The sequence below is a fragment of the Bison bison genome, unplaced genomic scaffold (genome assembly GCF_000754665.1).
Source record: "Bison bison bison isolate TAMUID 2011002044 unplaced genomic scaffold, Bison_UMD1.0 scf7180017864461, whole genome shotgun sequence".
Taxonomy (NCBI): domain Eukaryota; kingdom Metazoa; phylum Chordata; class Mammalia; order Artiodactyla; family Bovidae; genus Bison; species Bison bison.
The window spans coordinates 10603061-10616551 of NW_011495023.1; the positions used below are offsets into that span (position 1 = coordinate 10603061).

The following is a 13491-nucleotide window of genomic DNA, read 5'->3' on the forward strand; positions in this document are numbered from 1 at the left end:
CCAGGAGAGGGTAGTGTCTCGAGACCTTACGTGGCAGTTGGGAGTAAGTCTACATCCCACAATGCTCCTTTCATTGTCCCCAAACTGGTGGGACTTGGAGGTTTGAACAGTCTTGGGGAATCAGCCATTCTCAAAGATCAGAGGCCAGAGAAGAGTCTAGAGGAAAAGAACTAGATCCCTTGTCTCTTTTTTGTAAATTTGGTTTTGGCTACAGTGGTGTCTGTGTCTAAGAGGAAGTGCCTCTAGTGGTGTCTTACATTAAACAAATTTAATTTTAATTTACTTTTATCTAAGGAAGCCCTCAAGGTCTTCCCTGGTCTCTCAGCAGTTAAGAACCCTCCTGCAATGTAGGAGATGCCAGAGACGTGGTTTCCATCCCTGGGTCAGGAAGATCCCCTGGAGGAGGAAATGGTCACCCACTCCAGTATTCTTGCCTGGAAAATCCCATGGACAGAGGAGCCTGGTGGGCTACAGTCCTTGGGGTCCTAAAGAGTTAGACATGACTGAGCGTGAGCACACACACATGAGGAACCCCTCAGTAGGGCTCATCTGTAACACAACTAGTGAGAAATGTAATACTTTCCTTTGGCTTGTGGTGCAGCACGTGGCAACATGTTCACTTCCTGTGCTGGATGTGTTTCAAGGGGATGAATTATACCTGCTAAATATTAAGGTCTGGTTAATAACAAACTTTGACCTAATGGTGTTTCACTATATACCTCCTTTTTTGGCAAAGAGAAATGTTTCAAGATCATAGATGAAATTCTGCTTGCAAGTCATCCTGGAAATAATATAACTCCTTTACTTCAGAGATCAGGAACTGAGAGGTTCGGGTGAAATGAAATTTAAAAGCTCAGGAATCATCAACTCAAATAGTTGGGCAGTGGCATAAACCACGCGCCCACTGAGTGGCTAAGCATTGCTTGCCAGGACGCTTCTCTGTGTATCTGTTCTTTATAGAAACAAATGAAGGGAAAGTGCTGAGTTTTCCTCTTGGTTTTTAAAGCTAGGATTCTTGGCTTGTGAACTTTTGAAGTCATTCCATGAGATCCTGAGTGCACCTGCTGGCCAGTTAATAGTCATAGGACCAGAATGAGTGATGACATATTTGGGAAACTCAGGGACCATTCTGTCCCTCACCACCACCTAAATTCAGAGACGGCTGAGATGGGAAGGACAAGAATGACGAGATGTGCGAGCAGTGGGGGTGCTGAGGTCTCGCCCATGGGAATCAGGTCAGCAGAGCAACACACTCACCCCATCCCTGCCTCCATCCACCCGTGGCTGATGTTGCAAGTGAGCATGGCAGTGAAGATGCTGGGCGTTAGAACAGGGCTGATGCCTCGGGGCTGGGGTTCTATTTCCTCTTCTTTCTTAATGGTGAACAACTCCTTTCTAATTGAGATTGGCTTAAGGAAATTTGGGAGTTATGTCGAGACTGACAAGAGGAAGTTCTCAATCTTTCAGTACTTTCCTTTTGAGCCACCGAGGTTCTGTGATGACAGATGCTAAGAAAACACAAATAAGTATGCTGACATTATCAAGAAGCCTTGAGATGGTAAAGACAGAAAATGGCACATTTAGCTTGCTTTGGGATTCAATTTGGGAGTTTATTTAAAATCAAAATCCCATGAGGAAATTATTTCACTTTACCTTTTGGAGATGATTACTTTCTGGTGTGAATGAAAGTGGGAAAAACTACACTTCCTATATTGCATACTGTGGTGGCTGCTCTTTGATACATAATGATAATTCATGCTTTCAGAGGCGCCACAGAATACAAATTAGGTTTTACATTCAGGATCACTTTGATGGTCTTGACTGACAAGATTTATACCATCCTCAACTGCTCTATACCACCTGATTTGTCTATTACTGTTGTTTCTTCTATCTTCAAACTGATAATTCTGCCTTCTCTAATTTCAGTGGCTCTCTTCCAGCTGGTCATGGAGAAGTTTTGTGCTTACCCTGGTTTCATGTCCTGTGGGGTAGAGTTGTTTTGATTTTTAAGACACCACCTTTTTCAGTGAGGATGAACTGACTGCCTAATTCCCTCTATCCATCTTTCCTTCCTTCCTGCATTTATTGATCATTAACTGCATTTCACATGCCAAGGAACATGCAAAGCAAATATCCCCCATGTAAGATTTGCCCTCTAGGTGTCCATAGTCTTGGAAAGATAAGATGTCCCAGCACAAGTAGGATGACCAAAGATCCAGATTTTCACTGGAGAGTTCAAAATGCCTGTTTTCCCCGTGAAGCGATTAACAGCACCATTTTCACTCTCAAAGGGTCCAGTTTGGACAATAAATGATAGAGCCATCCTCCACCTAAACCATGAGTAGCAAAGCTAAGGGTTAGGATGTACTGCTAAGCTGTATAAAGGTAACGTGTGCTATAAGAATTTAGAGAAAGGAAAAATCGATGGAGGCTCAGGCACCAGGAGAGAGTCTCACCGTCAAGGTAATGAGACCTGGGCTGGACCAAGAAGAATGGGCAGGATTTGTCTACAAAGAGAGAAGAGCATTGTAGCCTGGGGAACATAGCGAGACTCAAAGTCCAAGACAAGCAAGTGATGCTTAAGGAACAGTGTCAGTACTGGGCTGGTTCACCACGTAGGAGCCTGGGGGAAATGTGGTCAAGCTCTGGGGAATCTGGGGAAAGGCCAGAGACTGCACTTGATTTAACAGGCAAATAGGAGGTAGGAAAAATGCCATGGGCTCTTATCTTACAAGTGGCTGTTAGTATACCGTTAGTACAACGTAGATGATGAAGTGAGGGGTAGGAAGTATATTTAAAAAGTGTTTCTGCAGAACTTCAGGGTCAAAGTGATAGACAGCTGGACTAGGATGGTGTCAGAGAAGCTGAAGCAGGAGAATGCTGATGCTGCTGTCAATAATGATGTGTCTGGTGGTCCAGTGGTTAAGACTCTGTGCTTCCACTGCAGGGATTGTGGGTTTGATGCCTGGTCGGGGAACTAAGATCCTGCATGCCAAGTGGTACAGCCAAAAAAAAAAAAAAAAATTCCTGCCAGGGGATGTTAGTGTAAGAAGGCCCAAGCCACCTTTCAGGTGTTGGACGCTTCGGTAAGAAGGACCAGCCCTGACTCTAGAAAGAGGCCAGGGCAGGTCCCCTCATCTTCTAGTGGTCAGGTTGGATGGCCTGCCTGTCTTGGTTCCTGCTGTCGCCTGTCTCCTTTGCACCCGGTTTCCATTCACATTTCTAGTTAAGATTTTCCCCTACTTAGTTGTAGGTGGCTAAGCTGCTTCCATGTGGGACGGGTGGTGATGGAGAGATGTGGGGACTCCTGTACATAACATAAGGGCTGCTGGATGGACTCTGTGATCAAAAGCAAAGGGTTGACAAGGGGACGATATGGTTCTGAGAAATACCAGGAGCTGATGATGGAGAAGCATCACAATCAAACCAAGTGCCAGAAGGAAGAAAGAAGATCCTGGAAACACAGTCAGCATAACAGAGACTTGACTATAGGGAGAGTCAGTACGAAAACCAGACTAATTCCAAGAGGCAGCGTCTCTCTTTTCTAAGACAGCTGCAGCCAGGCCTGCTGTTATACGGAGATGTCTTCTAGGCACCCACAATCCATGACAGCTTTCAGTTCAATTTGAAATAAAGGCCCATGGATTTTGAGGCATTTTCTTAATGGGAACTGACATGTATCCTAGGTTTTTTGTGAGCTGACCACCAGTCCCTGGTACCACAGTGACAGCAAATATCCCACGATCATTGCATAGACATCTGTGGGGCAGCTGTCCAAGCGAATGTCAATTCCCGAGTCTCAGAAGTCTGCTGAGTCTCTTGTAGGAGACAGTCAATAACTGTTCATGGAAATGAATTAAAATAATTGCCAGATCACTAGCACCAATGATAGGTCCAGGAGAAAAGCAATGAGGAATGTAATTTGACTAGTTTGGGACTTATTATCCAATTCCGCTTCCTGGAAATGGGAAGGAAAACAGAGACGAGGCATTACCTGAAGATGCTGATGAGCATTTCAGATTAGCCGCGCAATTCAGGGATTTAAAGAATGGTGAGGTGGGCTAAGCAGAAAATACTGCTGCTTCTGTCCAGGGCTGTGGCTAGGCCACGTCATACTGTGCCGTGGCTAGAAATTAGAAAGGTACCTCTCCCTTGGGACATATGACTAGCATCTGCCAGAAAACTGTCATAAGAGATAAACAAATCGACAGTGTCCACCCCAGGAAGGGTGCCTGTAACATCACAAAGTGCCTAGTCATGTTGTGGTGGCCCTGCCTGTGTGTCAGAAACCCACCTCTTTTGACAGGAGGCTGTTTACTTCAGCCCCAGCTGTGGTGTTGAAAGGCAGGCTGGGTGAGAATTCAGTACCCGGGACTTAGAACTGAGTCCCTGTGAGTTAATCCATGGCGGGCTCCCGTCTGTGACGAAATGGGGTGAAGACAACATCAACAAAAGCCACAGCGTCCTTCTCAACAAACGTCTCTATGTGTCCCTTTGCTCCTTATGTAGATGGACTTGTCACTTTGAGGAAGGGGAGGAGGTTCCTTTTCTGAGCTTACAGATGATCAGTGACAAATGAGGGGCAATCTGGCTACTCCCTATGGCCCCAATCCCAAGTTTTCTGGTTCATTAAGTCTGGGATGGGGCTGAGGCAGCTTTAAGAAGCACAGCCCTAGGTACTTACTTCCCTGGCAGTTCAGTGATTAAGACTTCGCCTCCCAATGCATGGGGTGCAGGTTCGATCCCTCCCACTTAGCTGGGGAGCTAAGATTCCACATGCCTCAAGGCCAAAAAACCAAAACATAAAAAACACAAGCAATATGGTAACAAATTCAATAAAGACTTAATACTTAAAAAAATAAAAAAGCACAGCCCAGGTTGTAAACTCCTGAGGGTAAACTATGTTTGCATCCATGGCAATTGGCATTTATATTCAGGAAGTTAAACACTCGAAGGTAAACAGCTTGGTGAGGACTCAGGCCCTATGCTTAGAAAAGACTTTAAACTGCTCTGGAGGTGAAAGGCTCCAATGTCTTACTGTGTTGAAGATTCACTAATCTTACTCTGTAAGTTAACCTTTTCCATTCTCTTTGCATCTAGGACACTGCTCATCCTTCAAGGTTGAGTTCCAACGTCACCTGTTCCGTGAGCCCTTCTCTTAACTGGGATTTGCAATCACTCCATCAGTAATGGGCACCTGATGTACTTTGGCCACCTCATGCGAAGAGTTGACTCATTGGAAAAGACTCTGATGCTGGGAGGGATTGGGGGCAAGAGGAGAAGGGGACGACAGAGGATGAGATGGCTGGATGGCATCACTGACTCGATGGGCATGAGTCTCAGTAAACTCCGGGAGTTGGTGATGGACAGGGAGGCCTGGTGTGCTGCAACTCATGGGGTCGCAAAGAGTTGGACACGACTGAGCGACTCATCTGATCTGATCTGATCTGATGTTCATTCTGTCCTGTCTTGGAGATGGTGCTAGGTTCAGCTCACTGTTTACAGCTCTGTCGCTCTGCAGGACTGCACACCCTGAAGGTCAGGGCACCTTTTCCCAGCTCTCAACGGGCCGGTAATAAGCCTGAGTGTTGTTAACAGAAATGTCTTGCCTGCTGATGATTTCTAAGTTTGTGAGGTCAATGAAAATACTGCAAATGTTTGGGTGGTCTTGTTACTTAACTGGAATCAGAAAAGCGGCCAAGACCACGTCTTCTGTGTGACACTGTTTGGTGTGGAAGTTGGGGCAAAGTGCTCCAGATATGCCATTGAGGAGGAGTCTGGGCAAATGCTTGCCAAGAACAGAGATGACTCTCTGTGTAGCGACAATAGAGCCTCCCAGCATACTACACATGTGTTTATTGATCCACACACTAGTCTCCGGCTGAGTCTGGCTATGCCCTTTTTCCACTTTGGGAAACGAGGCAGTTCATCCCTCAAGTCCTGGGGAGCCACTGAGGGTGTGTCTGAAACCAGAACCCTTGTGTCAGACCACAGGAAAAAATCAGGTTAAGCCCCAGACAGTCTAACGGTGAGAGCTGTGGACATAGGTTATCTTGTCATTTGCTCCTGGAGAGACGCAGGGCAGGCTTCAGAAAAGACACACTCTTAGCAACAGAGGGGGATGGACATGTGCAAGAGGGCCAGGCAGCCCAGACAGATGGTGTCTCATTGGAACCAGTCATTACAACCTGAGCTGGGGTGGCGCTGCTCTGCCAAGTATGTGTGTTAGTAACTCAGTTGTGTCCAACTCTCTGCGACCCCATGGACTGTAGCCCACCAGGCTCCTCCATCCACTGGATTTTCCAGGCAAGAATACTGGAATGGGTTGCCATTTTCTTCTCCAGGGGATCTTCCCAACCCAGGGATGGAACCCAGGTCTCCTACATTGCAAGCAGAGACACTTTTCCGTCTGAGTCATCAGGGAAGCCCTGCCAAGGGGGTTGTCTGGAAACAGCTGCCATCAGTCACCGGTAGCTGCTTATTCAAAATCCAGATTCCTGGACTACCCTATACCTACTGAATCAATCTCCAGGAGGGGACCCCAGAAATTGGAATTTTGAACCAATACCTGTGGTAATTCTGATGCACCTTGAAGTACGAGACCAGCTATGGCAGGGGTTGAACATATAGGGTTCCAGGTGCAGAATGATCAAGGTTCAACATCACCCACGTGTTGCTGGGCCTCCATAAAAAGAGGGAGAATGCCAATAACAACAACTAGGTAGTAGTCACAGCCAAGTTATGAACGTGACGTCATTAAATAATCTCTTAGAGTCTGTCATCATATAGTATTCAGGCCTGTCCTGTTTTAAGCTGACCTGATGCATAAACCGATGAACAGATAAATTCACAAATGGTTCAGTTCAGTTCAGTCACTCAGTCATGTCCGACTCTTTGCAACCCCATGGACTGCAGCATGCCTGGCTTCCCTGTCCGCAATGGTTAGTCATCTTCTAAAAGGATTCTTTTTTAAAGTAATTTACTTTTTAATTGAAGGATAAATTATGTTTATCCTTTACAGAATTATGTTGGTTTCTGCCAAACATTAACATGAACACTTCCAGTATACAGAACCACAAGAACCACAGAGAAAGAGCATGAAAGTTGTACTGTGACTTCCAACGTTGTAACATGGAAACTAAAAGGATTCTTGAATGAAAGCATTCATCGATTGGCTCCAATGGGCAAACGCTTCACTAGAACTGAATTTACATACAGTGTTGGAAGTCGCACGTGCAGTGGGGCTTGCATGCTCTTTCTCTGTGGTTCTATGTACTGAAAGTGTCTCTTTCCCTAGGGAAAGGATCATGCTTCTATTTTCCTCCCTACTGTCAATGGGACTGATCCTCACTGTCTTCAAAGGAAGACCTGCCCTTGAAACTAGGAAATAAACAGAAGGAGAGCTAAGCTTATCTAGAAATTCATTCTGAATACCACACAACTCACCAGTCATTTCAAATCATTAGCATGGCCACCTTCCCAGTGGAATTTATAAAGAATCCAAAATGCTAAAATTTAAGATAAAAATTTAAAGTAGAGATACCTTTCTTTCTTTTCAATAGTCCTCATAGAAGAAACGAAGTAATGGCTTTGGAGAGAGGCCTGGGGTTCAATCTTGGTTTTCCCACTTACTAGCTGTTTCCTTGGAGAAGGCAATGGCAACCCACTCCAGTACTCTTGCCTGGAGAATCCCAGGAACAGAGGAGCCTAGTGCGCTGCCGTCTATGGGGCTGCACAGAGTCGGACATGACTGAAGCGACTTAGCAGCAGCAGCAGCAGCTGTTTCCTTTAAGTTTACTTAACTTCTCACAGTCTCAGCTTCCTTTCCCATAAATGGAACGAAAATCACAGGGGTATCTGAATGCAAGCTGATGTTTCAGCCTTGTTCTTAAAGAGAGCTCTCAAAGCTCAAAGAAGTTACTATCAAGAAATAAGTAAGGGCTTCCCTGGTGGCTCAGTGGTAAGGAATCTGCCTGCCAATGCAGGAGACACAGGTTTGATCCCTGTTCCAGGAAGATCCCACATGCCGTGGAGCAACTAAGCCCATGTACCACAACTGAGCCTGTGATCTACAGCCCAAGAACTGCAACTCCTGAGCCCATGTGCTCTAGAGCCAGTGCTCTGAAATGAGACAACATTACAATGAGAAGCCGGCACACTGCAATGAAGAGTATCCCCCGCTAGCAGCAACTTGAGAAAGTCCTTGCAGTAACAAAGACCCAGTACAGCCGAAAATAAATAAATAAATAAATAAAATTATTTTTTTAAAAAAAGAAATGACTAAGAAGTCAGATGTAGATTCCACCCCCAAACATATTAAAGTCTATTAGAGACCAGATAGAAAACAGCTATTCACTTTTGGGGGATAAATCCAAGGAAATAAGTGATGATAAAAAAGTGGAGAATAAAGGAGTTCTAAAATGGCAGGGACTTCCCCGGCAGTCCAGTGGTTACGACTCTGCGCTTCCACTGCAGGGGGTGCAGGTTTGATCCCTGGTCGGGGAACCAAGATCCCACTTGCCAAGAGGCACAGCCAAAAAGTTCAAAAAAATAAAATGACAAATATAGACCCTGGATGTCTCTTGAGCTGCTGGAATAAAAGGAGAGGTTTTGGTGGTCTGTTCAGCAGAGCCTATGAAAGGGTGGGTCTCATGAAGTGTCAGAAACACCACCACCCAAGGAGAGCGCCCTCCTGGGGATGTGACGATCCCTGTGGACCATCCCAGCAGGTCAGCAGCCTAGATGCCCCCAAAAGCAGCATCAAAGTTTGTGCTGCATCATGTATTGCATGGAGTAAGCGAAGGGCAGTACAGTGGTTCCTGCAATTGACAAGCAGACATAATTTGCTTTGAATGCAAGAGGATTCAAGAATCTTGTTTGTTGGATAGTACCAGGTTGGCCCAAAAGTTCGTTCAGATTTTTACTTAAGACCATGGAAAACCCTAACGAACTTTTGGCCAACTCAATAATAAAACTCTCTCAACTAATTACTATGAAGCTGAATTAAAAACCAAAACCTAGGCTCTAAAAACAGCTTTACCGCAACTATACTTTCTGAAGAGCCTTCAGACATGAATGATTATGTCAATATCTAACAAAACTCTCACTAAGTCACCCTGCATGGTCTCCTGGCATAAGACATCAAGAACTAGGTGGTCTCCGGCAGGTAAAGCATGAAGGGAGGAAGGCCTGCCTAGGTCCTGACCTCAATGCTGCATCCTGGCTGTAAGATCATTTCCAAATTAAATCTAGGATACTAAACTCTCCTCAGCACCAAAACCCAAGACTCCACTTAATAAGATCCTAAGTTGCTTCTTCCCAGAGTTAAATTCAAAGTGCTTAGGTGGATGTTTCTAATTAAGGGTCCTTCCATCATCAACACCTTAGGTCATAACCTATAAATGAATTTTTAATGAATTACCAATAAGTGTTAGCTACCATAAGACAGATGAGACTACGTTGAAAGCATGATCTCTATAAAGAGGTTTATATTTTATTTTCCAGATACTATAGTATGGGGAATATTAATTATCACTACAAAGAGCTATGTTAACAATCCTACAATAAACTCTTGTTTTTTCAGCACATTTCTGTTCCTATCTATAAGCATTTTACAGGTTTTCCTTCATCTTTGTTCCCATTCTTAACCAACCTTATCACTTTAAAACAAATCCAGCCCCACTATTGTTTTTACTTTGAAGGTTTTATAAAACTGACTGGTCTTTGTATATCCCTAAGTTGTAAAACTTTGCAAATTAATATAGTATTGGTACACTGTCCCATAAAGGACAGAGGAAGAAAGACAGAGCACTTAATATTTGCAAAATCTTTTCAAAGTATGTGGTAGACAGCAGGGGCTACATGAGTAGTCTTGCCATAATTATAAAGAAAGAAACCATTTTATTACTTTGCCAGATTACTGAGATTCAAAAGACTTGGTTGGGGAAATAAATTTCTTTTTAGCTCTAATAAATAGCAAGAAAAACTGGGTATAATTATTCTGTAAGACCTTAAATTAAGAGTTGCTTAGATTTCTTGGGTCTCTTTCATGTATGCATGTTATTTTGTTATTTTCTCTCTTTTTTTTTTAAAAGAACTTTGGGAATCCCCTGGTGGTCCAGTGGTTAGGACTGCGCTTACAGTGCCGGGGATCAGGGTTTAATCCCTGGTCAGGGAACTAAGATGCTGCAAGTCACACAGCGCAGTGATAACCAAAACAAGACAAAACAAAAAAAGAACTTCAGTTGATGACTACTTCCAAAAATCACTTTATATTGTAGTATGTACGTCAATAAATTTTTAGTGAGTCAAAGTATGATATGAAAAGAAGAAAATTAGGGCATTAAGAGAAGTGTATTCAAATTTACATTCAATTTTTGTTTCCATATTTTTGGTTTCATTGGCACTTTATTAACACGTAACAATTTACAGCAACATCTGATGTCAGCTGTTCCAAATTAGGTGTGAGAAGCCCTGAGGATGGATGTTTAGTACTAGGCCCACTATGTCAATAAATTAAGGCAAAGAATCCCAGGGACAGAGGAGCCTAGTGGGCTGCCATCTATGGGGTCGCACAGAGCCGGACACGACTGAAGCGACTTAGCAGCAGCAGCAGCAGCAGCATGAGAAACAAAAACTTACGTCCATTCACCCTGCATGTATTTATGGAAACCCGACTGGGTGTAGAGCTCTCAGTGAGGTGCAACAGGTAATAAAAAAAACAGGATGACAAAGCTCGTCCTCAAGGTGCTTGTAAGAAATTGTCAGAAAAATCATGTAAAAATGCTGGCTGATCAGTATGAACAGAATGTTCTCGTTAGAGAGACAAAGCCGACAACTCATTCGTAGTTTGAACGAAGATTATAGGAATGCACACAGACTCTCTGAAGAGCGGGATGATGGAAGCCTTTCAGCTTTCTGTGTTTTTTCATGGTTTGGATTTCTTTTTTTAATAAGCATGTGTTATTTTTGTAAGAAGGAAAAGAAATCAAAATAAAAATGTTTCTATGAATCAACACTGGAAGCAAACAGTGAATATATGATATCTGTTGACTTAGGCTGTTGGTGCCTTATGGGTGGATTTCTGTCTGTCTTAAAGTTATTGTGTTTGCTTGTTGCCCTAAAAGAATTTTTAATGCCAGGTTTAATTCAACAAAAAAAGAGTATGGAAAATTAAAGTTCTTTGGTTTGAATAATCTGCTCTACAATGAACTAGGTCTGAAGAGGGCTCATTGCCATTTTTATTTCTAGCTAAAGAGGAGAAATGTGAAGAAGATTAAGGTGTGTTTTCTACTTCTGTTTGTAATATACTTTCTCAGGCTATGGTATCATGTCCAGTCTAAATGGAAAATGGTAGAATAAAACCCGTATCGGTTTGATATGTGTAATGATATATTTCATTATTATATATGATTAGGGTAACTCTTCTACTGTCATTAAAATGAAACACGGTCTTTTATGATTCCCTAATTTCCAAACACTTTCATACTGTTAATATACTGCCCTGGAAAAAAAAGAAAATTAAAACAATTCTTGGCTACATTTCAGCATGTTTAAGAGCTTCAGCATGAAAAGCATCATCAGCCTTGACCTTCATGTTTCCACAAGCCCCAGCCACATTAAATCCAAACGGGACCTTTCTTCACTTCAGCAAGTCCTAGTTACATCACTGACTATTTTTCAAATTCTGTAATCTTGTTTTCAGTATCACTTCAGGCTGAATCATTCTTTTCAGAAGTGGCACCGATTGTGATAATCTCTGTAGCTTATTTACTACAACTCAACTGTCACTTTAAGTGAAAAAACTCTGTTGGAGAATAAGAAATTTTCTGCTAATGAAGGCTCATGTGCTCCTGGCCATGAACAAGGGCTGTGTGGTACTTGCTAGCTCCATTTAAAAATTGTATTATTTTCAAAAGTCAGTCGTGGGTTTCCAAGTATACTCTAAGTGCTATTACGTTCATTGACTCATTTTGCGGGGACCAAGAGGTAGAGGCTGGGGGTGCTTTCTGCGTGCCAGTCCCAGTCCACAGCTAGGAAGGAACATTCCGGTCAGTGATGCTAGAGGGACTAAGGCTTGACCCCGAATTTCATGTTCATGGTGGCTGTGTTTTATATTTGCCAATTCACTGACATTCTTCCTGAAAGTCACACTGAAATGCTTCTATTACCTAAAATTACTTTTATCAGAATCCTAAATAAAGACATGTTAAAATGAAGGAATAGGAAAAATTAAATTAAAAAATACATCCAGGATGTGGAACTGGAATTAAATGAAGATCCACGTATGCATGCACCTGGCTATCCTAATGCAGTGAGATTCAGACACAGCTTCACAGGTGTGAATGGGGAGACACAGGGTCTTATCTACATGTAACTGGCACAACTCATGTCACAAAACCCCAGGGAGCAGAGTAGGGTCTGGCTTCACATTGGGTTCACTTCCACTTAGGGTGTTTTTAGAAGCAGTGACCCGGTAAAGCAACTTCTCAACTTTGGAGAGAACTGTTTTACCTTCTTTCAAAAGAGCATCACAGCTGTATTCCTTCTGACAACTAAAAATCTAAGTAGAAATCCTATGTTGAGGAAGTTCTTAGTGTGAAATGACCAAGAGGAAAACGTACTTTCATTTTCAAAGTTAATTAAGGAACGACTTTGTTTTGGTTCTGCAGCAGATCAGACTGGCTTTTAAATTCTGATTTTAACAAGTTAACATCACCTTGAAACAGCAAGTTCTAGTGGTATCTGGGGCGGAGGGTTAAGGAGTTCATACCCAAAAGCCATGCCAGTGGGCAGACGTCCAAAGGCAAGTTAAGTTCACCTCTAAGTTCACTGACTACAGTTGCAGCTGCATCTTTATGGAATGAAGGCAAAGCTTAACAAAGACCCCGTTAAAATGAAATGAGGCAGACCAACCTTTTATTGCACCCACAATATTTTGGTCTAGTCCTTTCCGGTTGTCATTGAGTCCTCTTTTCCTCTTCCCATTGGGTAAGGAGTTAGCCAAAGTCTTGTCATCAAAAAATGCACACACCAGTTTTCTAAACAGAAGGCTTCCTGAGCGAGTGTAGTTTGACAATATAGAGTCCAGCTGAGATTTAGGCATAAACACATCGAAGCCTTCAGCAAGTTGCACTTCTGGCTACCAAAAGAACATAAATATGTCATTAAAAGCAAGATTTGAAGTTACCAACGTTGGGCATATGTGCGACAAAAAAACATCACCAGCTCTTGCAATGGCCATATATCGTGAAAACCACACAGCCTCAGCTTTGTGTGCCAGTGTTTGCGATTTACAAACCCAGTGACTAGTTGTAATTCACCAACAAAATGCTCTAATTCCAGTATTAAGTCTCGTCAAAAACAGTGCAAAGGAGTATACTGAAAAAGCATTCTCGTCCTCAGAAACTGAGTTAAGAGAAAGCTGGATAATTTCCAAAGCATTTAAGCCTAGAGCTACCCAGGGGACTTGAGATTTCTGGGTGAAATGTC

General features: G+C 43.0%; 1 protein-coding gene across 3 annotated transcripts in view; it reads right to left on the reverse strand.

Moving 5' to 3' along the window:
* BEND7 (BEN domain containing 7) overlaps positions 1-13491 on the reverse strand; it is an 86188-nt gene that overhangs the window by 24621 nt on the left and 48076 nt on the right. For all 3 annotated transcript variants that reach the window (XM_010859938.1, XM_010859937.1, XM_010859940.1), the window contains exon 5: positions 12916-13141. In XM_010859938.1, the coding sequence (XP_010858240.1) occupies positions 12916-13141 (226 nt within the window). The remainder of the gene's footprint in view (positions 1-12915; positions 13142-13491) is intronic.